General features: G+C 42.9%; 1 protein-coding gene across 1 annotated transcript; it reads left to right on the top strand.

Annotated features, from left to right (window-relative positions):
- Nucleotides 1-836: 836 nt before the first annotated feature.
- Nucleotides 837-26684, top strand: SLC18A2 (solute carrier family 18 member A2; the record flags this gene model as incomplete). Its single annotated transcript, XM_082285646.1, has 15 exons — nt 837-957; nt 2705-3065; nt 10248-10306; nt 12368-12451; nt 14799-14891; nt 15291-15380; nt 15489-15532; nt 15608-15668; nt 19015-19110; nt 22009-22087; nt 22336-22387; nt 22803-22866; nt 23930-24049; nt 24608-24741; nt 26574-26684. 15 exons carry the CDS (start codon nt 837-839, stop codon nt 26682-26684), a joined length of 1569 nt encoding a protein of 522 aa, XP_082141772.1.
- Between the last annotated feature and the right edge of the window lie 77 nt (nt 26685-26761).

A 26761-nucleotide genomic window follows, 5' to 3' on the forward strand; every position in this document is an offset into this window, starting at 1 on the left:
TCCCCCAGAGGGTGGCTGAGCACTGGAACAGGCTCCCCAGGGAAGTTCACAGCAGTGAACACAGTCCCCAGGTGTGGTCACAGCACCGAGACTGTCTGAGCTCAAGAAACGTTTGGACAATGCTCTCAGGCACGTGGTAGGATTCTTGGGGTGTCCTGCATAGGGCTGAGAGTTGGGCTCGATGATCCCGGTGGGTCCCTTCCGATATTCTAAGATTCTATGAAATTCCCCATTTTAGGCAGTTGTTCCGTGCGGCTCGCCAAAGGCCGCACCGATGTGCTCCGCTGTCTGAGCAGCGACTTTTCCCCTCCCTGCCCCTGTCTCGGCGCATCCCGGTGGGCACACAGAGGTTCTGGCACATCCCGCTGGGCACACAGAGGTTGGCTGGGCACACAGATGCTCAGGCGCGACCCAACCCGCCCCGGCTGCCCGGAGCATCCCTGCCTGAGGTGGAGGGACAGAGAGAGGAGGGCACAAGAGGACAGAGGAGGGGAGCCCTCCCCGCGCCGCTGCGAGCGCTCCCCGGGCTCACACGGGGACCAGAGGTGCCGCCCCCTCTCCTCTCCTCTCCTCCTCCTCCCGCTCCTCCTCTCCCGGCTCCCGCCGTGCCGCTGGCAGCGAGCGGCCGGCCGGGGACGCGCGCCGGGAGCGCAGCGCGGAGCGGGGTTGCGGGAGCGCAGCGCGGAGCGGGGTTGCGGGAGCGCAGCGCGGAGCGGGGTTGCGGGAGCGCAGCGCGGAGCGGGGTTGCGGGAGCGCAGCTGCCGCCCGGGTCCCCGCCGGTCCCCGCCGGTCCCCGCCGCCCCACGGCCTCTGGGTGTCCGCAGCCGGGCCGGAGCATGGCTTGGGGCGAGCTCGGGCTGCTCCGCTGGCTGCGGGAGAGCCGCCAGTCCCGCAAACTCATCCTGCTCATCGTCTTCATCGCCCTGCTGCTGGACAACATGCTGCTCACCGTAGTCGGTAGGTGGAATGGGCTTGGGCTTGTTTCCCGGTTTATGCCAGGCATGATCTCCGGCGGCAGATGTGCTCCCTGAATGCCTGATTAATGCTCTCAAACCCAACATTTTCAACCACTGATTTATTTACTTATTTATTTATTTAGCTATTTTAAACCATGAATTATATTCCGGGCATTGCAAACGCGCCGCCGTGGACATCAAAGTCTCGCTTTGTTTCCATGTTAATTGCAGGATAAGAAATGGTATTAAAAGGTCCCAATAACTCTTCTTTTTCTCTTTTTCTTTTTTTTTTTTTTTTTCATTTTCCTACTAAACGCCACTAACACTTCACAGAAGGAGAGATAACAGTATTTTTAGCTCATCATAATTTTTTCTCCTGTGGTCATGCAACTGAAACAACAGGCTAGATAACACTGGAGATGCCTGTTTCCTTGTGATAGCTCCTCTTTCCCCCACATAGGTCTGAAAATGATAGGTTAATAAAAAAACTATCTAACTCACTTTCAAGAAAAGCACTTACATGGGTTAGTTTAATAAAATAATCCAAGTTTTGATCAAGGTCTAAAATCCAACTTTTAATTACTTCAGTGCGATAGTGTCAAGATTCAGGCATCTACTCAAATAAAACAATTGAATATTTTTCACTGGTAGATTTAGAACTGCTCATATTCAAAAGTTTATAAGAATTTAAAGAAAATGTTTCAGAGAAACCAGTGGCTCATGGATGTCCTGGAAATGACTCGGTCTGTGCAGAGCCAGCTCTCAGGTGATGCTGCGCTCAGCTTCCAAATCAGACTCCTGAATTTCTTGAAGGGGCTTCATCAAAAGTTGATGCCACAAGGTAGACCTTAGATAAAACAAAAATCTATTTTTTGCAAATTGATTTTGGAAAATTTTTTACATCAATATAATTCCTTATAAAATTATTAATATTTAATCACTTGTTTAGTAATATGTATGCTAGAAGCCCTAGAAATTATTATAGCTTGCAGCCTTGGGAGGGTGGGCTTTTTCAGGACGAAATGCAGGATGGGAAGGGGTGAGTCTGTCACTTGTGTTAAAAGGAATGAACCTGACATCTGTTTTTACAAACTCTGAAATCCTAATATCTGAGATACATGTTAGAGCAATTAAATTGCAGCTAAGATCCTAAAGCATGTAAAGATGGTTCCTTCTGGGTGATCTTTTCAATGTAAATTTATAAAAAAATGAGATATGCAAATATCAACACATTAGTTCTGATCCCTTGATATAGGACTGTTACATTTTTTTCCTTCTTATGGCTGCTACTTATCAATATTTTTGTGGTTTATTTTAGAAATGTGGTTTATTGTATATTTTATATTTTGATTTAATAATCATTCCAATGCTGTTCTCATTAATCATGCTTTCACAGTCTAATAAAAGGTTTTGTGCAGCCACGTGCAACAAAGAGGCTTCAGTCATGGGTTTTGATACTTCTTATATTTTGCTTAATGATGTCTGTATAGAAAACCTTACAGAATCTTATGAAAACTATCAAAACACAGAGAATAATGTAAATGAACTTTTTGTTTTAAACTGCACTTCTGAGTTATGGGTGTGTTTTTTCCTGTGAACAAACTTCTCTTTCAGATTTGTTTCTGAATGGGCTCTGTAGGAAAGCCTTGTATTTCCCAACTAATGGCAAAGCAAGCAAGAAAACTTGGTGATTCCATTTACAAACAACCTGATAGTAAGATGCCAATGTATTCTATTTGTTTTTCCAGTGCCAATAATTCCCAGTTACCTTTACAGCATCGAACACGAGAAAAATGCCACAGAAATCCAGACTGCTAAGCCTAACCTCCCCTCAGCAACGATGGACAATTTTCAGAGCATCTTTTCCTACTACGACAATTCGACGATGGAAACGATGGTCACGGGAAACGAATCTGACAAGACACGACCTGGAGAGCTGCACCAGACCCAGACAGAGCAAATGGTTGTCAGTGTGACTCCTTCCCCCTCTGACTGCCCCAAGGATGACAAGGAGCTGCTGAATGAAAATGTCCAAGTCGGTCTCTTGTTCGCTTCAAAAGCAACAGTGCAGCTGCTGACCAACCCCTTCATAGGGCCTCTGACAAACAGGTACGGAACTGCTGCTGCACCATCACTTAGGATTTCACACTCATGTTTTAGCCTGGATTAGTATTTGAAACTAATTATTCTTAATTCTCTTTTGGCCCTGGCTTACTGCCTTCTTGCTTTTTCTGGAGCAATATTTTAGTGAAATACATTTGGTGAACACCTGTAAACGTTCACACCCTTTCCAAAATAGCTGCACATCAGCCGTCAGTATCATACACTTTTCCTCCAGCTCCTGAGACCTCGGGTTTTTATAGAAACATTTGCTGAAATGGTGTTGAATTGTCTCCCATATAGCTATAGGAGGCCAAAAGACACTTCAATGTAGTATTTACACAGATTGTCAATATTCCTGTGACACCCACATTAGGCAAAGATGATGTTGAAACTGTAGGCAGGGTTCAGGTCCCTTCCTTGCTCTCACTGATGGGATGAGCAGCTCTTGGTCCGATTTGGTGTGTGATGGTTTGGAGCTGTCTGAGGTGAGAACCAGTGGGAAATTTGTGTGGACTTCAGTGAAAAGTGAGCAAGTGTCCAGTTTTGCTGATGCCATGTTCATCACCAAGTTCAGTGGGTCCCACATTTCCATCAGTACATGATTCAGCCCAGCCTTCTAATTGCTCCCCCTGATTTCTTGCAAATATATGATTTCTTGAACCAAATAGGTTTAAATGGGACTTTACAGAAAATTTATTAAACCCAGGATCAAGCTTATAAACACCGATATAAATGACTTAAAGCCCCTCTCCAAATCCAAGTACTGATGATGTTTACATGAAGATTAAAGAGTAAATATAATATAATTTAAATTTTTTATGTTAATAATTAATTTGATTTCATTGTTAGCATTTTGTGTGACTGCTCCCCACAGAAGCACTTCAGTCCTCCCAAACACACTATGAGATCAATCTCTGAAGGAAATAAACTCCAAATTGTATTTAGCCCAGTCACTGATCTGCATACTTCTTATGTGAGCTGTTTTCATAGAGAAGAATTATTCCTTTCAGAAGATAATATGCAGCAGAAATTTGTACTTGTAGAACACTTTTGTTTAAGCTGTCAATGTCCATCATAGGTGACAATATTTAAAACAACCAAAAAGCTCCAATGCTAGATATTTCAGATTTTGAAGCCAAAACTACCTTAGGCTTTACAGCATATATATGTACATACATACATGTAGACACACACACACCCACACAAATATATATGTGTAGCCTGAGGGTTTTATTTCAATCTCATAAAAGATTATCCAGCGGAGGGCTAAGCAGCATTTGGGCTCACAGTGTTATGTATTCAAAACCTGTGCTTGATCTGTGGAACTGATCTAAACACAAAAGCTTTAAATGATTAAGAGAGACAGTTTCATTTCTCTCTCATTTCCCCTTATCACCAATCCATATCACCTACACAGATATAAGCACGCCACCACAAAATTACTTTTCCACAAATATTGCTGTAAGCTGAGGGGGAAAAATGATTTTTCTTACCTGGATTTTCCGTACTGTTTAGTGAGGATATCATGGCTCATCTGCAGGTAAAGTAACATAACATCAAATAATATTTTTATAATAGTTCTTTAGGTGCGTCACTTTTCCTAAGTACCTAAATTATTACACTATTGATACTTGCTCTTTTTCTGTTAGCATCTCCATTTTCAGAGCCTGCCAAGGCAGGAGAAAGGCGTGTGGTCACACCTCTCCCCTGGAGCCAGCTCCTGGGATGTGCGTGATGCATCCCTGGGCTTGGCAATGAGGAGTGAGATGTTCTTGTAGCATCTCCTTCCTGTTAGGGGCAGGGTTGGCACCACACCAGTGTGAACTCCACTGCTGTGAGCTGAGGTTTCCTCCTGGAAACATCCTGCAGGTTTTTGCCCAGGGCAGGGTGTGTGACCGCAGTCACAGGGGCAGGTTTGCTCAGATGGGCAGTGAGTGTGAGGAGGAAAACCAAGGAGCACGTCATCCCCTCATCCCACATGACAAACTCTTCCCTCATACAGCAGAAGGAGTGCCTTAATGGCAAAGTGGCCCTAAATTAGATTTAGGGTTCACTGATTTTCTTTCATGCATTATTTGTATCTTGGTACCGGTATCTGCCTTTCTTCTGAGAAATGTTTAGTGGGAAAGATCAGTTAACACATTTATCAATTAACTCTAGAAGTTACTGGATACCCTCCCCCTCTTAAACTGACAATTTCTAATAACAATGTATATGATCAGCTAAAATTTGTGATGGTATAAATCAAACAGAAAATATCTGAGTTATCGCTAGAAAGGCTCTTCCTTACCACCGATAAGCTCTTTGGTTACTGTTAAGCTTTTTGCCTTTATTATGTCTACAAAATTCCAGCAAAATATCAAAGCTTAAGGAGAAACGGTTTCTTGTTTCAAGATGAATGTGCACAGTTGGTTAAGATGCCCAGTAGCTTTCTTTTTCAAATAAGTAGCACACTGTGTACAGTGATCTTTATTTTTTCATCAAATATAGCTGTTCAAGAGTGGTTTAGAATTTTAATCAGGTGCTTGTTTTCACCAGGCACTGGCTTTGAGTGCTTGAGTTTGTACAGCAGCAACAGGATGTTCTGCTCATATGAGTGTGCAAATAATCACTATTTTTTAGGTTTTCTGAAAGTTTTGGAGGCCTGTTTTCCCTTTTTTAATAATTACTGAAGGAGTAGGTTTTCATAAATTTCAAAATTGGTTTCATTCAAGGAGTAGGTTCTGAGAAAAACATTCCCTATTTAAAGCCCAGCTCTTTCCATGGAATACCAGACACACCTGGCTCAGAGAACAGGTTTGCAATTCCTGAAACAATACAAGTTCCCTCTGCCCTAACAAAGTCCTAGAAAAGCAAACACTGGTGATGGCTTTGCCATAGGAAGTCAACAGCACACTTCCCACTGTGGCATGGTTTCAGGGCAGAGCTGATAAGATTTTGTGGGTCAGAAGCACATTACATTTTTCCTGGTAACAAAATTGGTAAGGAACTGCACATAAAGGACAGAATTTGACACAGGGGTCTTGGTGAGAAGGATGCACTGGCATGGGAGGAGTGAAGGCTCTGCCTAAAGCTGTCCAGTGAAGAGAGTGTGCAAAAGGCTGCCCTTTATAACTGGTTTATCCAGCTGTACTGGAACAGGTGCCCAGAGAAGCTGTGGCTGCCCCATCCCTGGAAGTGTTCAAGGCCAGGTCGGATGGAGCTTTGAGCAACCTGATCCAGTGGAAGGTGTCCCTACCCATGGCAGGGGGTTGGAAGGAGATGGGGTCTAAATTCCCTTCCAACCCAAAGCATTCTGTGATTCTCTGATTTATTCCATTGCTTTTTTCAAACTCTCACCAAGCTCTGTGCACCAGGCTGTGAGCCCAGCTGTGCCAACCCTTCAACCACCAGAGCAGATCAATGCCTCTGCCACGTGTGTCCCCTTCTTTTTTTTATCAGTCTGAAAAAATATGTAGTTTTAACCTCATGCTTATCCATATCAGCCTCAAAAAACATTAAAGAATTGTTAGATACTTTCATCATCATCTTTTTGACACTATCCTGTCTATAGCTTTGAACTCCTTTGCATGAGAGAGAGCAGCTAGGACCACAATGTGTTTGTGCCCAAGACACACACAAAGGAGGAGGCAGAGGAATAAATAACATTTGTAGCTACTTATTTACAGTTCAGTTCCTGTGTGAGCTTTCCTTCCAGGTGTTGGCAGGAGACTGAAGTGATCTGTTCTGCAGGTCACTCTGTCCCTCTGCCTTCCCTGTGCTCCAGCGTGCAGGTGGGGAGTGCAGGGACCACATGTCCTGTCCCTGCTGACCCTACATGTTTGTCTTTACCTACACACACATTAAATGGTTCATTGGTTCAAAACCTCCAGGAACATATTCTCCTTGCCATAAATCCTCCCCTGTCTTCACTGCCAGTGAAGGAGAGCCAGAGTGCCAGCCAGGACAGACCTAGCAATGGGTGCTCACAGGGGTGCCATGGAGCTGTGTAACAGCAAGGTTGCAATCAGTGGATTTGCAGCACTGTAATTGATAATTAGGTTCTAATAATCCACAGCTGCTCACCTGGTCAGTGTAAGCTTTATTTTACTGTTGCACAGAACCACCAGTCAGTTGTCTTATTCTGGGGTAATCTTGTTAATGGGTATAAATCATTTCCTGAGAGTCCTACAATCTGGGGCCATTGTGACTGAAATGGAGCTCTTGTGGGCATTCTCCATCAGTGGCAGCCTTTCCCTTCCCTCCTTCAGGTAGTGACTCAGACTTTTTCAGAGATCAAAAATACTTGTAATAAGCACTTTTAGCTGCAAGCAGCCTTGGTGAGACATGCTGGACTCTGCTTCAGAATTGCTTGGAGGATTTTGAAAGGAGTGCCCAAGAAAATTATATGCTTGCCCATAGTAACAAGAAAAAATAAGAGAGAGGCTGTAATATTCTTTGGTTCTGTATACATGCAGAGGAACAAAATGGAGAGGTAACTGTGATGGAGAGTGCCATGTCATGGCTGAGAAGGAGAAAGTCATATTCACTCTTTTCACATGGAAAGAACATGAATGTCCCAGGACCAAGGAACAGAATCACTGAAGGGGCTGTTACATCTGGGGCCTCTCCCTTTTGTGATTGTTTATGTTGTATGTCTACTGGTTTGGCAAAACCTCCCAGTCTGTGCTCTCTAACAGACCAGAGAATGCAGCTGCAGGTTCGACATTTGTGGTAGCACAACTGCCAACTCAGAGGTTCAGCAATCCCATGCAGGGACAGCACTCCAGAACTGTGCATCTCCACATTATGGGAGATGCTCTAGGCAATATTATCTTTCCAGAGTATTATAAGGACTTCTTTAACTCTCACCCTCTGCTGTGTGTCACTTCCCACCTTGCTGTGTCCCTGTTTGTCCAAGGAAAAGGAAGAATAATATCTGCGACTGGAAAAATTGAGAGCAATGCTCCAACAGGATTTCACTGAGCATTGGATGTGACTTCCAAAATACTTATTTTCTTCCTGCCTTCAACCACCAGAAACTTCCCAGGCGTAGGAAGCCTATTGGAAGAGTTGAAATCTCCTTTATTTAGTATGATAGCAATGCTCTGTGTTTAACCCATGAATGCTTATGGAAGATCTCATGGCTCATGTCCCTGATGTAACGATGGAAACGTGAATGTGGGAGCCAGTTTGGATGGCATTTCTCTTCATGCAAATAACTGAATATTATTTCAATGTACTTGTAGCAGAAAGAAATTGCTGTCTCATAGGCCCAGTGTCAAGTCTATGAATTGCTTGCATTCTGTACTGAAAGCAGAATTCTCCCCCACGGTGTCCATCCTAGGTACCTCTGGGATGGCCTTGAGAGACACAGCCCTACTTTACTTTGCAGTGGGAGAAGGCATAAGGACATTCACCTTTTGCTTTCATACCCCAGAGAAAGCTGATAATTCCCACCACCAGCAGCATCCGTACCTGCAGTGTTTATTTTTTTGTCTGTACTCCTATCAGTGCTTTCTTTAACTGAAAAACCTCAAAATCAAAGCAGTTATGATCAAACTCTGTGGCCTGTTCTACCTGGGCCCACTGGGAAGGGAAGTGCTCTCCTCATCTCTGAGGCAGGTAAGAGGTTGGCAAGAGGTAATTTTTTATTTCCTCATGTACACAGAAACACCAGTGGAGACCAGCATCCCACACACACAGCAAGAGAAAGGCTGGCGTAGAAAAATCATTCACTTTAAATAGAGTAGGCAAAAAAAAATATTGCTCTCTTATATGCCATGTATCCAGGTGCTGAGAGATTGAAGTTATTATTAAGAGGAAGTTTGTGATGGGGATTTAATTTGCTTTGGAGATGCTAGTCCAGGTAAGTAGCACACGAGTAACCAATCTCTGCTGGATATTTACAACATCTGCTTACAAATTTCAACTAGAAGAATCTGTGCACTATGCTTCTATCATATTTTAATGCAGTCATGATTTAAGGCAAAATACCATGTGAATGATCAATTTCTTTCATTCACAAGAATGAGACAAACAATGAACTTTTAGCCCTGCACTTCAGAGGGTTTTCCATTATTGAAGGTTCTTGATTGTATAAAAATATTAAGGAAAAATGAAGCTCAGAATAAGTATTTTGGTTTGCCAATGTCATGACTATTATTATTAAAAGTTAAAAGGGCCATTGTAGACCCTTCCATTATTTGATTGACCTCGTTTAACCAATACTGCCCATTGAAATGCACAACACTGTCAAATCATTGGAAGCTGAAATCCTTTGGAAGTGCTCCTCTGAAAAGCATTGTCCACTGTTGAAGAATTTGACCATTAAATAATGTCCTGGCAAATACATTTAGAGATGCACAATCCTACAAAAAATGAAGCTGTGAACAAAGTGTTCAGGATAGAATATGCACACTGTCTTCAGAGCTACCTAGGTTTTGACTCTAGGGTAGATTTTTAATGGAGTGAAAAACAATATATTGTGATTTTTGTTGTTGTTGTTGTTGAATTTTCAGTTTTAGCCTCTCAAAAAATGTATTTGCTTTCCAGCCAGGAAATTCTTTATTTCCTGGAAACTTGAAAATACTTGGAGCAACCAGGCATTTCTACAGGCTGTTTAGAGTCCTAATGAAGAAAGCTTTGATCAGCTCCATTTCTACTCATAAACACATGGAAAGCAAAAATATTATACTCAGGCACTTTGGGACTCTTCCAGTGCTCCTGAGGCAAAACTCCCAGAAAAGCTGATGACAAATTTTTCCAGTAAAAAAGCCATTGGCTTGACCATGTCTCATTATAATCATTGTCTCATGACGATGGAAGCAGATGAGCATTGAAACATGACTGGATATTTCAAAGCTCAGCACACTCAGGCAAATCTTCCCTTGGCATATCTTTGGCAACCTCGTAGAGGCTGCTCAGAGGGGTTTTATTGGGAACAATTAAGACAGAATGAGAACAGGGCAATCAGGGCAATCATGAGAAGGATTTCTTCCAGGGATTTCATATGCAAAGTCTGTTGTGTCAGATGAAAATAAATTTGTAATGTGGACAAATATGGTCTTGTGGTCCACAATAAATAGTTCAAAGCCTACTAAGAAACTGTAGGCTGGATTTGTGGTGTGGTGTGTGAACTCATGTAAGACTAACTCAAAACCTCCATGGGACAACCTCAGAAATCTGAATGTTCTTTTTGTTTTCCAGAATAGGCTACCAGATTCCACTGTTTGCTGGCTTCTGCATCATGTTTGTTTCAACAATCAGTAAGTGTCCACATCTCATCTGGTCTGGCCTAGGGACAACTTTTAAATAAATGGTCCATAATAATTACCACGAGGAATTCTTGTTGTTGATATAAGGGGACTGATTTCCAAGGAAAATTTAAGGGAGCCTGCCACATGTTGATGGTGATACTGATGAGATTGAACAAGTGCTCTCTTAGGAATGTGTTCTAATCACAACCCTCCATCCCACCTCAGTGGGCCTCTTCCTTAGCTGAATCTTTCAGGTCTTTGAGATCTGGAGCAGTGCTCAGACAATTTTAAATAGACAGCCATGGGAGAGCTGTCTTGCAAAGCCCTGAACAAGTAGATATCATGGGGGCTTATCAGAAAGATCATGAGGCTGCAGTGGCTCATGAGTAGAGTATGAGTCAACAGGATCACAACGTTGCTAAACATCGCTGTGGGATGTGCAAACAGGAGCACAGCCTGCAAGTCAGCTGAGATAATTTGCCTGCTCTAATGGCATTGATAAGGCTTCAGCTGCTGTTTTATGTTTGGTTTTGGCCTGACATTTAAAGCTGTGGTCCAGACAGAAAGAGCACAGAGAACATCAAGGGTCATTCGAAGCCTGTGAGGATCGCTGGAAGAACTGTTTTTGCCTCGGAAGGCAGATGTAAGATATATTAGAGCCTAAGACAAAAAAGGAAGGGGACAAACAGTTTTCCATGTCCACTGTACATAAAAGAAAGAATAATGACAGGTTTCCCAGAAGAAATGTGGGTGTCCCATCCCTGGAAGTCCTCAAGGCCAGGTTGGGCATGGCTTGGAGCAACCTGGGATAGTGGAAGGTGTCCCTGCCCATGGCAGGGGATTGGAGCCATGGTGATCTTTATGGTCTCTTCCAACCCAAAACATTCTATGATTCTATGATCTGAAAACTGTATGCTCAAGGGGACTGAATGCTACTAGAGATGACGACCTGGTCTTAGAGCCACTGACAACTCTGTGTTTTAGGAACATGTTAGATAAATTCTGGTTGGGATGTGGCCAAGAGTAGTGAGCCTAATTCATGGCAAAGGAGAGAAATACTGATCTGCTGAAATCCTTTTTTCCTTTATTTTTCTTGATTTTTCTCTGTCCACATAGTAGGGATTTCTATAAGACCTGTTGAAAAGCCCAAGAGGCACAACCCCACTGGGCAGGTGGGAGCAGTGCACGTGGATCCCATGTTTAATTGGTGCACAACAGCTTCTAGCAGCTATAACCTGGCCAGCAAAATTCCTTAAGTGGTCAACAGATGGGAGCTGATAAAAAGCCTTAAAATCTCATTGTAGATTTAATGACATCTACAATGACATGGGCTCTACAAGCACAGATGTGGTTGGGTTTTTGGGACACTCCTGTTTTCCAGTGTTGTGGGTGGGGAATTCAGCCAGGCTGAGTGCAGCATCCAGGGAGTGGTTGGGGGTGAAGCCTGGGCTTAAATCTCTAGGGGAAAGAAGAGTGGCACGTTCTCTGGTGCAGTGTCTCTGCTTTTGGGAGGAGCAGGAACTTCCTGCAGGTTTTGAATAGGTGGATCTGGCTTCCCTGCACCTTCAGCCAGCTGTGCTGCACACATCTGGCACGGGGCTGGCAGCACCTGGGAAAAGCTCTCTCCACCCACTCATTATTGGAGGAAACATTGGTGAGTGTGTTTTACATCCTGCTTTCCCCAAGTGCCTGGAGCTCCAGACTGGGAAGCCTCAAACAAAGCAGTGTGGAGAGGTGAGGCTGGAAAGAAAAAGTCTTATTACTCCTCCTGTGTGCAGCTGAATCAGAGCAGATGTAATCAAATCCTAAGTAATTAGTTAAAACTGCTTGGGATCTTGCATTCTGTGTTAGCTGGAGGCCTAGACACCTGAGAGCAATTCAACACTGACACATCTAAATGCAATAAGAGAAAATAATGCAGTTAGTATTGAAAGTGGCACAAGTCACTGTAAACACTTGACTAAATTGTAGGAAGTTTTTGTGATAGTTTCAAGAAATCTAGCTTCTTAACCTAGTTAGACTTAACCAAATTAAAAAATTTACCTCTGTGTTTGTTTTTTTTTTCTGTAGTGTTTGCCTTCTCTGGAAGCTATGCACTACTATTTATTGCCAGGTCCCTTCAAGGAGTGGGTTCCTCCTGCTCTTCGGTGGCAGGTAAGAGAAGAGGTGATAGAGGAGAGTGCAAATCACTTTCAGTCATTTTTTGGATTGAATTTTGTCAGCACATTCAATAATTTATACAAAAATATTCAATTAAATCAATTTTTTTTTTTTTTTCTGTCCCTTTCATATAAAGTAGCTCAAAAGCAAATGTCTTTTAAGACTTCCTTGGTATTTGGGTTGCAGTAGAGGTAAGAGCACTAAATGAACTGCACTCTCCCTGGGATTTCTGCACCTGTGTCTTCAACATTTTAAATTCATTTTTAGCCATTTTAAAGGTCACTGGGAACTTATGTTGGTACTTATTACAGTTAGAACTGCAGCTCTGTCTGTTACAGAAATTTCTGTTATGAAATGTTGTTTTCAAGGGCTTACCATGCTGGCTGCCAGTTTGGCCTCAGTATATCTTTCCAATGAAACTGTCTCATTTTTAAATGAGTAGGTAAAATGGAGTATGGGTTTTCAGCCCAAATTATTTGAGCATTCTTGAGGTTGAGGCTGGAGATAATATGTTTTGCTCATGCTGAATATTTCAATCTTGGAAAAATTTCCTGCAATAGCAGGAACTGACATCAGTTAAGGTTACAAGTCCAGCTTTCCCAAGGGAACACATGCCAGAATCAAACCTATTGTTCAGCTTTAACTCAGTCCCTGTGCAAGGGTGCATCTTGAGCTACTGGCTCTTAGATGAGCACATGACTTTATTTTTTTCCCAGCCAATGTACACAGAAGAGCAGAAAAGGCCAAGGGACCATCTAGTCCATCCCCTTCCTGAAGGCAGGATCAACTTAGTATCTGTCATTCCTCATGCACACTTGACAGGCATGACCTCAGAAGCCTCCAGAACTGCCCTCAGCATCCAGCTCTGTGCTTAAGTACCTTTATGGTCAGGAAGTTTTTTTCCTGATGTCTCATCTAAAGGCTCCTTTCTGCCATGTGAACTTGTTTCTGCTTCCCATCCTTCAGAGAACACAAAGAACATTTTCCTTTCTTTATCTTTCTGGCTCTTTTTCATATTGTAAGACTGTTATCACCTCTCACATCAGTTTCCTCCCCTCTGGTTTTAAATTGGAAGTCCTGCAGTGGTCCCTCACAGGTATTATTCCAAGCCCTTGCTCACCCTCGTTGCCATTCTCTCCATGGTCTCCAGGCACCCCCAGCTTTCTCCCTGTGCTGCACCAGAACCAGACACAGCTCTGGGAAGCAGCTCTGACTCCTTATAGGGGCCACCAGCAGTGAGAGTCACACCGTGCATCTCACAGGCAAAGGGGATTTTTGTGTACTATTGCTGCCAATCATTTACTCCCCTGCATTTGTGTGTGCAGTCATTCCTACCTATGTGTAAAACCTTGTGTTATCTTCTCTGCATTGCCCTCTCCTTCTTGTTTTCCAGAATATTTCCCCAAGTCCCACATTCATTGTGAATTCTAATGCAGGTCTCTAACAGCTCTCCGTCTGTTCATGTAGACAATTTGATGTCATCCACTCTTTTCAATAAACATGGTAATCCACACAGGACCTCTGCTCTTTTGATGCACATGATGGATGGTATTTACTTAATGATCAACCATACAATGTATTGTTTTCCTTTTCTGTGTAGCTGTGGACCTTATTTGCTGAGTCCTGCATAAATCTCGATTTGAAAACAGAATGATTAATTTCTATAAGGACTCTTCTGCAGCATTTACGTCTACAGAGTCTGAGTGCTCCACAAAAAGATGAGCAAATTAGGCTTCATGTTTCCCTTTGTGTAATGAAGTTTCATAATCAAGTGCAGAAATAAGGCATGTGAAGATAAAGGTCAAAAGAATCCTTTCATTTTGGATGCTGGACTCGAAATACTCATTTACAAAGTAATCAGCTCTTCATAATAGCTCCTGCCCAGAGCGCTGACCACAACTGGAGCTAAGTGGTCACCAGACCTTTGTGCACTCCAAGTATAAACAAACAAAGGTGAATACTTGTCAAAAGCTTTGTTTCTGCTCATTGAACAGCATCGTCATAAAGCTCTGTGACAAAGAGATGCATAAAGAATCTAACAAATAAGGGCATCACTAAATTACCTGACTGATACTGCACAATAGAACATGGTCTTGGAGACCATGGGTATTGACAAAACCATTTGTGCTTGGAAGTTAGTTCAATGGGGAGGGACTATATATATATGTGTGTGTATATATATATATACCCACAGAGAGAAATACTCGGTCATTTCTGTATAACGTTTAGTAGCTGTGGCAAATGATAACCACAAACTGTAGCACACAGATGCTTATTTTTGTGCTGAACTTTTTTCTTTTCTTTCTCCCCTTTTGCTTCTTTTTTTTCTTTTTAACTGTAGGGATGGGTTTGCTTGCCACTGTGTACACGGATGATGAGGAGAGAGGCAACGCAATGGGAATTGCACTTGGAGGCCTGGCTATGGGAGTATTAGGTCAGTGAGTTGGAGGCTCTGCTGGCAAAAGAAATTATCCCCCAGCCGTGTTCTTGGGACCTCTGAAAGCAGCAGAAGGGTCTCACTGGGTCTAATGGTATTGTGCAGTCTCCAGACTGGATTCATGGTGCATGTTAAAAACAGCTTTTCCCGCAGCAGACGTTCCCTATGTGGATACACGTGTCAGGCAGTCCTATCTGAGATGCTTGGGTTTTGTTTACACTGCTGAGTGTTTTGGGGAATGAAGAACATGGTTATTGCCATGATCAACAATCTTTTTTGGGATTTTTAAACTGGATTTTTGGTCGCTCTGTGCCAGTAGCTGGATGTCTGAATGCTTGCAGGTGGGCTGTTCAGAGTCAGAGGCTTCACAGCTGTGTCCTTTCCTTTCCCTGGCAGTGGGCCCACCTTTTGGGAGCATCATGTATGAGTTTGTGGGCAAGAGTTCTCCTTTCCTGGTGCTGGCAGCGCTGGCTCTGTTCGATGGAGGTCAGTAGATACCCTGCGTCAGTATCTCCCTGAAGCACATCCTTTTCCTATCCCTGCCATCCCTCCTCCTTCCTGGAGGAGTGTTACAGCATTGATTTCTTTCCACAGCTGTTCAGTTACTTGTCCTGCAGCCCTCCAGAACTCAGGCAGAAGTGAGTATTAAGGTAAAACACTGTAGGCAATGGGTGCCACTTTGCCTTTCCTAATCCCAAGGTTTTGTTTCGCAGAGTCAGAAGGGGACACCTATACTGATGCTTTTGAAGGACCCGTATATCATTATTGCAGCAGGTACCAGACCTTTTTTTTCTTCTTTAAACCAGCCATTGGTGTCATTTCTGGCTTCCTGGAATGCCTTGGGCTGAGCTGCTTTAACAGTGTCATCATTTGCTGGTTTACTTTGCATAAAGATCTAAGATTGTGTTGGTAATACAGGGTGAATATACCAGTAGGAGCACAATAGGCAGAAAGCTTGAAATAAATACGTCTTTCCAACTGAGAGGCCACTAATGACTTGCAGGTACCTGCTGAGGCAGTGAGATGTGGCCAGGAAACTTCCTGTGAGGCAAGTGGCTTGGGCCAAGCCTCTCAGAGTGAGGGATTCCCAGCACATCACAGGCAGGCACAGGGAGCAACACAGAACTTCATTTCTGTTTGAAGAGGGAGTTAGTTTGGTCTCTTGAGCATGGGTTGTATTTCAGAAAAGGTTTGGGTTGAATGGTCTGTGGTATTATTTGTGTCATTTGTCTAATGAGCCTTTCTGTCTCACGAGAAGTTTGCCTTTTTGCATTGCACATTGTTGAATGCTTATTCTGAAGTCTGTAATTAAGCCCAGACCTTTCTAATGTTGATAAAATACCTGGAAACAGATAATTATTTTCACAGTTCTCTTTCTTCATCCTAACTTGCTTGTCCAACAGAGCAATTCTTCCAGGCATTTCTTGAAGTTCTCTGTTTCTTGCTGATCTTAGGGAATTACCATAACCTTAACTTTGTGACTTGGTCGAGCTGTGACTTAAATTATACAATCCCTTTTGCTTGAGAAATTCTTGGAGCATTAAAAGACCAGTGAGTAAAAGCATTTGAGAGACTAGAATAGCAAAGACTGCACTTGTCATAAGAGATCAAATTTGTCATTCAGCTGATTCAATAACTTCTCTTACAGCAGCTAAAGCATATAAAGTAAGAGAAAGTCTCTCCCATGGATTATCAATAGGATTAAGGAGAACACCTGGGGTCTCTGCCTCCCAGGACAGAGGCTGCCCAGTGCTTTGACTGTACAGACAATGCTGATGTTCTCTAACCTCAGCCTCTTGTCCTGCTTTATTTCCCTTGCAGACCAGATTTGGTTTTGTCAGAGCTGAATGGCAAATACTCTGGTTTGTGTCAGATGTGATGCTTCGTAGTCTGTGCCACCAGTAATCACCAACCCAGGCAGAAGAAATGTTCCTGACATGTTTTGTCACTGCTGGGGGGAGCTCAGGGAGTGAAATCAGTGTCATCCTTGCAGCCAGACCTCACTGACAGGGATTACAGGAAAGTCAGGTGCCACTGCCTGACAAGGTTGCATGGGCAGAGTTTAGTTAGTTTAAATGATCAGATTCCAAAACCAGAGCTGAGACAGATGTCACCATGAGCACACAGGTCCTTGAGTGTGACAGCTTTTCGCTGGGTGCCTGCTCTTTCACAGGAAAATGCCAGTGATGTCTGTGGCACTCTGCTGAAAGCTGAGGGGGTTCTTGGCTGTGGAGATGGGATTCAGCTGGAAGGCTGCAATTTCACACCTTCCAGCACAGGACATTTAATCTAATTCAAGGAAGAAAAGATGTAGGATTCATGCCCTTGATACATGGCCCTTTAAAGAAAGGTCAGCTCCACGCAAGACTGAGGAAAAAACCTTTGTTTTCTTTTGGGGAAGCTTTGCTGAGGTAGCAGGGTCTTGGACTTTGCCCCGAGATTGCAGAGTACCAGCTCAGGCTCTCACTTTTTTCTTGGGGTACACTTCAGAGATCTGAAGCACCTTTATCACCATATCCCTGAGTACCTTGGTAAGCTCTGGTGATGCTTCCTGGCCTCAGGAGAAATAGGTGCCACAAACATGTGCAAGCACACCTCTTTCTCATTCCTTTGTGAGTTTTGCTCCTAGTAGAATGAAACCTTTGCTATTTAAGCCATCTCTGTTAGAATGGTCCTGCTTCCTCTGGCTGCACTTTGTGCAACCTGAAATATTTTTTCCAGCATCAAGGAAGCTGTTTGAGCATGGCTGATTTTGGCTTGGAAGAGGGCAGCCCCAAGGTGTTTAACTGGGGCTCCTTACAGACACACTCTGGGAGCTTGCACCCGAGTGGAAAGGTTGGCTTTTGTCTTTAGGGCAAAGCAGGGCTGAACTGTTGCTCCTTGCCCCGGGAAGGGAGTGAGCCAGCTAGCCAGCAAGCTCATTTTAGGAATTGCAGATACACAGTCTAATACATTCTGACAGGTTTGAGCAAAGAGTGACATCAGTGCTCATTTGGTTTTGAACCTTATGATGAGGAACTTGTTCCGAGAGAAATAATGTTTCTCTGACCTCAGAAAAAAATCTGTTTTTCTTTCTAAAAAAAAGTAAAGTTTGTATAGTAAATGGCTGGAAGAATCTAGAATATTTTCCTACATTTCAGAGATTGTAAATATTTGAAAGAAAGATGGGAACACAAGTTTGAGGTTGTCACTTCCAGCAGTGATTTCCAAAAGCCATCTCATAAGGGATTATCAGAAGGGACATGTCCTGTTGCCCTGCATTAAGCTTTGAGGGCCTGAGGGTCTTTTGAGTAAGCATGAAAGGCATCTTGAATCCACAGAAATACCATGGGGTTTCATAATCCCTGCACTAAAGCTGAAGTGCACTACTGAGGAGAGATGAACACGACACAAACCCACTGGAGCCTGGATCTGCAGGCAGCGGTGTAGGGCAGAGCTGAGCTGTCAGGCAAGACTGAATCAGCACTTCCACCACTTGTTACCCTTTGTGTCTGGGTTATTAAAGGCCCAGGAATTCAAAAGAGATTCGTAAGCATTTGAAATTCATAGGGCTGGGCAAGCTCAAAGCCAAACCCACGTTTGCTGCACAGGCTCCCTGGCTGCTGACTATGGGATCTTGACAGAAAATTCCCATTTGTGGGGGTCAGACTTCCCTGTGGTTGTATCTGGGTATTTTTACAATCAAGACCTCCACATCCCATCACGTGATATAGGCATGATCTCTCAGATAACAGAGGCATAGGGTCAGAGCCTGAGCCTCTTACACAACAGGGCTCTGGAATTGCCCCAGGAGACCAGGTAAAGACCAAGTGATTGTGGTTTCAGCTAATCATTTGTACAACAGACCTCATGAACTTTCCAAATGTCATCAAGCTCACTGCAAACTTTCACATTATGAAATAGCTTAACCTTTATTGTAGAATTTCTAGGAGAATAGAAACATATAAAAAGTTAGTGTTCAGTGATTTTACATTGTGTTCTATTTAATCACCATCTGAAAAATAAGGCTGTAAAAAGTGCAATATTTTATATAAAAGCATCCATTCTTCACATGGTGTTTTGTTTATAGTCAAAAGAAATAATTACTGCTATTTTTGACCCCTTCCCTTCTTTCTTTAAGGATCAATCTGTTTTGCAAACATGGCTATTGCTATGCTTGAACCGGCTTTACCCATTTGGATGATGGAGACCATGTGCTCAAAAAAATGGCAGCTTGGTAAAGTACAGTATATTGTCTGCATCTCTATATTTTGTCTTTTGAATGTCTGAGTTCTGTTAAAGATTATGTGCTTTGGGGAGGGTAATTTTTTTTTTTTTTTTTTACAATCTTTAAAGTGTCAGTGTTAAAGCTGAACAATTACAAACACTGGTGTGTAAGTAAAATAGAGAGTGGGGTGATGTTATTGCAATCGAAGCTCCTGTAATGGGCTACATTCACATTTCAAGGAAAAATAGTTGCAGGCAGCCTTGGGACTGGGGTTAATCCAGCTCCATTGGGAATCCCAACACTGCTTTGGCAGTGAGTGTTGGCCAGGGTAGCTGCGAGGTGCCTGTGGAGCTGCAGAGCCAGCCCTGCAGAGCAAAACCCTTTGTTTGGTTTTTTTTTTGCCTGTTGGGAGTCCCTCCTCAGTTCCTAGTTTGAATTGCCCTGAGCAGGCAGGCAGAGAAATCTGCAGCAGGTGCACTGTGCTGGGTACAAAATGTGTTTGTGGCAGCACAGCCTCCTTCCAGGCTGATCCTGGTAACATGTGGTAGAAACATGGACTTTTGCTTAAAATGTGGCCACAAGGGTGTGAGGAGCACTTTCCCTTGGATTTGGTATATTTGACATCCATTTAGTGGTTACTTAATCATCCCTTTCAACAGAAAGCAATGGGGAGCCCCAGCTTGGACCTCTTTGACTTTTAACAGGGACACAATCTTGGGAAACCAAGTGCACAGGCAAACAGGGCACATGCCCCATGAATCCATTTACACCAGAGAGTAAAGCTGGGGCAGTTACTTTCTCTTTGAGGTGAACAAGAGCAGGGAAAAAACCACCAGAAAGTGGGTTAAATTCTAGTGAGCGACAAACCATGTGTGAGAGGTTGATGTGAAACTACTTAAGTGGGGGATGCCCAGCCTTCATCTACGTCCTTGATGAATTTAATGATGTGTCCTGTGCTGTGATCTTTCATGAGGGTATTTTTAAAATCAGTGTATGGCATTTGAAAGAAAAAGAGAAATCCCTGACAAAAACGATGTTCTGCTGATATTCCTACTCTCTGTTAATGTAGGTGTCCCTACACCCTATAGAAAGCACAAACCTTAGTTCCAATTAGTGCAGTTGAGATCTAGGGTGGCCACAGATGCAGTTCTTAAAGTGCTGCTGGACCTGACAATAACCTCTAGCCTGTAATACAGCAAAGTGAACACGCAAACATAGGTACTTTGAGCCTCAAAAAGGAAAAATAAATATTGCTTATCTACCTCCCTCACTAGTTTCATATTACTGGTGCAATAGAAATGAGATTCACAAATCTCTTCATTGAACAGAGGTTACTCGAAGAAAAATACCCATTTTAAATTAAGACTAATTTAACCCCTTAATGATATAAGTAATTGACTCCATTTCCCTTTGTCTGATTTGACAGCATTAATTAAAATTTTTAAGCCTCTTAAATTGTACCTTGAACTGCAGGGTTTTAAGCAAATTCTTATCTCATGCAATTGGAAATGCAGCTGTTTGAAGCATGATCTGAAAAAGGTATGAAGAACCTTGATGTGACCAATGAGTATTACTGTGCATAAAACCTCTTTAGAAAATTATGGTTCTGCTTCAGAATACCACAGCTTACAGACCAACCTGTGCAAGTCTTATTTTACAAGATTTGCAGTATTATTTCTCTTTTCCAGCTGCCAAGGTCTGCTCTGTGTGACCATTTGGTATAACCAGACAGCTCCAAGCAGTGTTGAAGTAGCTGTGGTTACACAGGTGAAAATTAAGTCTTTCCCCAGCATCACCACTGTAACCCACAAGGTTTTTAATCACAGGATATTGCTGTGCTAAAAATTACCTCTTGATTTTTTTCTTATGAATATATCAGAGAGATGGGAAGGAAGATGGATAGGCAGGAAATGAGAAAATCTGTGTTGCCCTGGTGAAAGATGAGGAGCATATACATGTGAAGGCCATGTCATGTACCCTGATGTCATGGCTGCTTTCCACATCTCTGCCTGTGTCCTGCCCTGGGACTTCTGTGTAAGGGGAGGATGAATCCTCCAGTACAGACTTTAATAATTGGCTTTTAAGCCAGAGATGTCACATACAATGGCATCTACTCCAGATAAGGCCACTGCTGTGGCAACCTCAAGGATAGAAAAACATTTGCTGGTGCCAAAAATGAGCTTTTGCAAGTGGAGGTAGGGGATGAGAGAGTCAGAAAGAATTTACTCAGGTGTCCTCATCTGCAAGTTATTACAGGTAGTTTTTTTAAATTTATTTAAACCAATACATAATTTTTTAAAAAATTAAAAATATGGCTAAATTGTTTCATTACAATTTTTAAAGGCTTTTTACCCTTTCATTATTGATATATGCTTGACTTCAGTCTCGATTTGACCAAGGGCCATATCATGGCACTACAAACTTGCCTGTAACAGGAAGCTTCATGGAATTCCCAGGTTTAGAGGGGGACTGTCTCTTGCAAAGCCACAGCAGCTCTGCTGTCCCCTCCTGCAGGGGGGAATCACCCACCCCTGAGCATCCTGGGCTGGCTGCATGTGCTGAGCATATGCTCCATAAGCCCTGAAGCTGCAGGAGAGTTGCTTTCCTTGACCTATTCCAAAGCTTACTGTAGTTAGATATAAACTTTTTGCTCTTTGTTTTTCTGTCCCCTCTCCCAGACCAGTTCTTGTAGCTGATGCTGAAAATCTCTTTTCAAAGGCATCACGTTGCTCCTGCATTTCACAGATGATGTCTTTAGATTTCATGGGAAGCAACAAACCGGATATTTGATTCTTTGGGCTCTATTAGATGTGTCTAGATCAAAATTGCAGTGTCTGGGATTTATTAGTTTCTTCTAACACTTCACTAAAGTCCTTGCTGATAAAACATCTCGTTCGTATTTTTCAGGCGTTGCTTTTCTTCCAGCTAGCATCTCTTATCTCATTGGGACGAATCTTTTTGGGATACTTGCGCACAAAATTGGAAGGTATGGTTAATTTAAAAATACTAATGATCTTCCAGTCTCTCTGTGTACCATTTCCAGTGTTTCCCAGGGCAGTTTATTGATAGTGGAAATCATTAAAGTTTGTTCTATTGCAGCAAAATTGCTTCTTTTTGAACACATTGCTACTTCTGCTGTTTAACTCAGCACTTCAGACATGGCTTTGAAACACTCAGGATCATCTCTAATATCTCATTATCACCCATCTCTGAGTGACGTTTCTTCTTTAATAGGTGGCTTTGTGCTTTGCTTGGGATGCTAATCGTGGGAATAAGTATTTTATGTGTAAGTAGACAATCATGCATCTTTTAAATCATGTGAATGTTTGTGTGCTCATCTTCAAATATGCCCTTTTCCAGTGAGATTTTTATGACATGTTATTAAGCAATGTGTAGTTAATAGGTTCCAGATCAGAGTTTTGAGTGCTTTCCAATTTCAGTGCTTCATTTATTTTTAGAAATGATGATTCTGAAAGGAGGATGCTCCTCTGTTGAGCTGTCACTCAGCAGTTTGTTCTTGCTGATAATAGTAACTGTGTCAGTGGTTTAATGGCACAGTTGTCTGAAATGACAACTCAGAACAAGGATCAAGCTCTCAGATATGGGCCATAACTGCTTGGAGAATTTATCTCAGAAAAAGAAACTAACCTCATTAGTATGTGCAGTGTGACATAATTAACTGCCTGAAATTTCCTTTATAGGTACCATTTGCTAAAAACATTTATGGGCTCATAGCACCAACTTTTGGAGTTGGATTTGCCATAGGTAAGAAAATTTGCAATGAGTTCTTACAATCTGTTGTTTATGTAAAAATGATTTGATATGAAGTTACATGGAAAATCAGTTTTGTTGCCATTCTGATCTAACAGTGGTGAAGCCTCAGCTGTGGCCCATACAGGCAGGCAGAGCAAAAAGGATTAAAGGACAGTGCTCAGGGTGTTTGAACCAGGCTGCCTTAGACAAGCTGGACCCCCAAGCCCAGAATTGCTCCATCGACCTAAACAGATCTTTCAACCTGTCCATGAATGTAAATGTTGCTTTCAGAAATGAAGCTGTGCACTGCCCCAAACCCAGAGTCTTCCCTGCAGTGGAAAAGGATTTATATAGATATTTCCACAGAAAAAAAAAGGCTTAACTCTTTTGTACATAAAGAGGAATTCCCAAACCCACACACGTGCACTCCTCAAGTAACTCCTTCCTTATGCTGGGCCATGCAGGCTGCAGTGGGGACCCTGCCTTGGTTTTCACTGCTCAGCAAATGTTCTGCGGCATCTTCACACACGAGGGATGTGTAGTGAGGAAAGATGTCACAGGCACAACTACAGATCCCAAGCATCTCAGCAGTTTTGCGAGCTGTCTGTGCTGTTTCTTGCCAGAAATGAGGGTGTGTATCAAGAGACATGATAAAAACACTGTAAGTAATTTTGAGGGACTGGGGGCTAATGCTGTCTTTAGACCTTCAGTATATGTTAAGTTCACACCAGATAACTATCCCCTAGTTACTTGGCTGGTAATGTGAGGTGGGAGCTTTGCACAGACAGTTGCTGGGCAGTGTGGATACACTTTAAGCTCGCATCTCTCCTGCCCTCTGGCAGGTGTCACATGTACACCTGTATACATGCCCACACATGACCCCAGACACAGCAAAGACCATAAAAAGCAAAGATAATACAGACTATTTTTACACAAATCTTTTGCTTAGCTATGAATAAGCATCCTTTTAGCTGCTTTTGCATCCCTTCTTAGCACATAGTTCACCAAGATGTTGAAAGTAGGGGGAAAAAAGCACAGCATTTTCCTGAAGTATGTTTTGCTCTCTCACGAGCAGGAATGGTGGACTCCTCCATGATGCCAATCATGGGCTACCTGGTGGATCTGCGCCACGTGTCAGTCTACGGCAGTGTGTATGCAATAGCTGACGTTGCCTTTTGCATGGGTTTTGCCATAGGTAAGTCCAGCCCTTCCCTGCCTGGAAAGCACAGTTAAGAAAAGGGAATCTGCTGCAACGCCGGGTGTGAATCCCAGCGGCACTTGCAGATTATATGAGAAGGGGTTCTTATTTTCTGCAAGAAACCAAAGCAGAGGGAATTGTTTGGCATCTGTTCCCCTCTGCAGCAATGTTGTGCTCACTTCATTAGCTGTAAGAGGCTTGGAGGTGTCTGAAGGCACTGAACACAAATAGGATATGCCTAGGAAAGAGGCCTCGGAACACTTAAAATGAACACCACAGCTGTGTTCCAAGAGTCTGTGAGGGGAGTAACTCCCCACTGACCCCCTGCCTCCTTGAGTGCATGACACAGATGCCTTTAGGAACATCTCTAATCTCCTCAAGGAACGTGGGGTATGGAGCTAGGAAAGTTTTGTCATATAATTACAAACGTGTCTTTACATTCCTCAAACCCATTTATAAGACAGGAGTTTGTATATAAAATTAGCCTCGTTTAAAGTGACTGCTGAAAATTTTGTGTCTGAGCAATCTCCAGAAAAGGGTTTTTATCTGTGCAAGGTCCCTCTGCTGGTGGTGCCATTGCCAAGGCAATTGGATTCCCATGGCTCATGACAATTATAGGAATTGTGGATATCCTCTTTGCTCCCCTGTGCTTTTTCCTTCGAAGTCCACCTGCCAAAGAGGAGAAAATGGTAAGAGTAACTTGGTTTCTTTTTTTTTTCTTTTGGGTTCTTCAATGAAACAAATGGTAACTTATATTTGCATCTTTGCCTCTCATTTCCTCAAAATGGGACCAGCACAGTGTATTTCACCCTCAGGCATTAACTTTGGAATGAACTCCCCCTTCTTTTTATGTCCAAGATGTATAAATGCAAACTCTTTAGTAGTTAGATGTTACAAAGTCACAAATGTGATTTTTAGTAAACAGGGTCCTGCAGACATCCCTCAGCAACAGCCTATGCTGTGGTGGAGTCAGTAAAGAATGCATTTCTGTTTTCCTTGAAGAGCCAGAACTGTATTGGGCAATTGACAAAATTATTCCTTGGTGTGCCTAAACCTGTTTTTTTCCCATGGTCCTCTACAGTATATTTTGCATCATCTTTTTTCCTCCTTCTCCTCCCTCCATGCAGTTCACTTGCCCCTACAAAGCAATGGCTTCTCTTGTCCAATGCGTTTTGGGGTTTTTTTTATATAAATTTGCCAAAGACTTAATGCTCTAGAGCACTCAGGGTTCCCCAGCCACAGTAGGGTGTGTAAGAACAGTGTTACAGGCTGTAGGTTTAGCCCACCCAGCACTCCATCCTTGCTCTTCCTGAACAAGGCTGCCCTGGGCCCAAAATGTAGGTGCTGGTTGTCATTTGGGTGAAAAGAAACTGATCTTGCATGGTCATGGTCTTATTCTGCAGTGGCACATGTCTGCAAGGCAAGGATAGCACCTGCTGCTTGTGCTGCTCACTTCGTAGTGGCAGAAGCACAGAAGGTGGAAAATTGAATCTTGCTGAAATAATGGTGCATGTGAGGCCAAAGACCTTCTGTTTTGCTCATATTTGGACTGCAGAATCCCAGAGATCCCAGTTAATCCCTTGTCATGACCTTTGCTGACTGCACTGGTTTAGTTTGTTTTGGTTTCCATATATTAAATAAGGCTGAGGAACAGAAAGAAAAAAAAAAAGTAAATCAGCTGCTGTTTCCTGGCAATATAAGATTTACCAGGTGCTTCCCTGGTCCCTGACAGTTTCATTTGTAACATCACAATCCCTGAAGGGACAGGATCTCTCCCCATGGCTCCGACACCTTCCAGCATCTGCCACCTCTAACATACCTTTAAATGCAAAATAGCTCCTGTTCCCAAAGTGGCTTATGGCAGTAAAATGATGGACCTATTCTTTCAGGTTGGAGAGTCAAAAGGAGGGCTCCAAAATTGTGGTCTTTGCACAGTTAATTAACCCCCTTAATCACATTCACCATGAAGAACACTACACAATGGCTCCAAAACTCCTTGGGAAAATTCAACCCAGAGAATTTAGTACTGCATCTGGCCCTTAGCATGATTACCACTTTCAGCTTGCCATGGGGGGCAAGGCACAGTAGTGGGACTGCCCCTCTTGGCATTACCCTCAGTTATGCTGTTCTGGATCTCCATGGAAAGAGGGAACATAAGCAGTAAAAGAGAACTGGCTGGAAGCAGTAGGACTGCTCTTGACCATTCATCCAGTTTTTAATAAGTGGAGATTAAATATGGGAGGGGTAAACTACTGTATCTGGAGAGCAGGTGAATGTATTTCAATAATACATGGGCTGAAATACTGGAAAGAGAAATTTTCCAGAGATGTCTTTAGGGCCAAGATCCCACCTCACAGACCTGTGGACTCAATTTACCCTAACTGCAATCAGTTTGGGCTCTACCTCAAGGGAGGAGAGGTGAATCCCTGAGTGGTGCATGCAGCATGCTGGCTGTGTGGTGGATCAGCCCCAGACTCAGCTGGATGTTAAGCAGAAATACTCTCACTCTGTTTTCTTCCAGGCAATACTCATGGATCACAACTGTCCTGTGAAAACAAAAATGTACACCCAGAACAACATCCAGTCCTACCCCATAGGTGAAGAAGAGGAAGAATATGAAAGTGATGAATAACAGAAAAGCCATATAACGTATTTAGATGTACAAAATGCTGTGGTTCATGTGAAACATCTCATCCAGAAATAGGTTTT

The sequence above is a fragment of the Coloeus monedula genome, assembly GCF_965178545.1.
Source record: "Coloeus monedula genome assembly, chromosome: 8".
Taxonomy (NCBI): domain Eukaryota; kingdom Metazoa; phylum Chordata; class Aves; order Passeriformes; family Corvidae; genus Coloeus; species Coloeus monedula.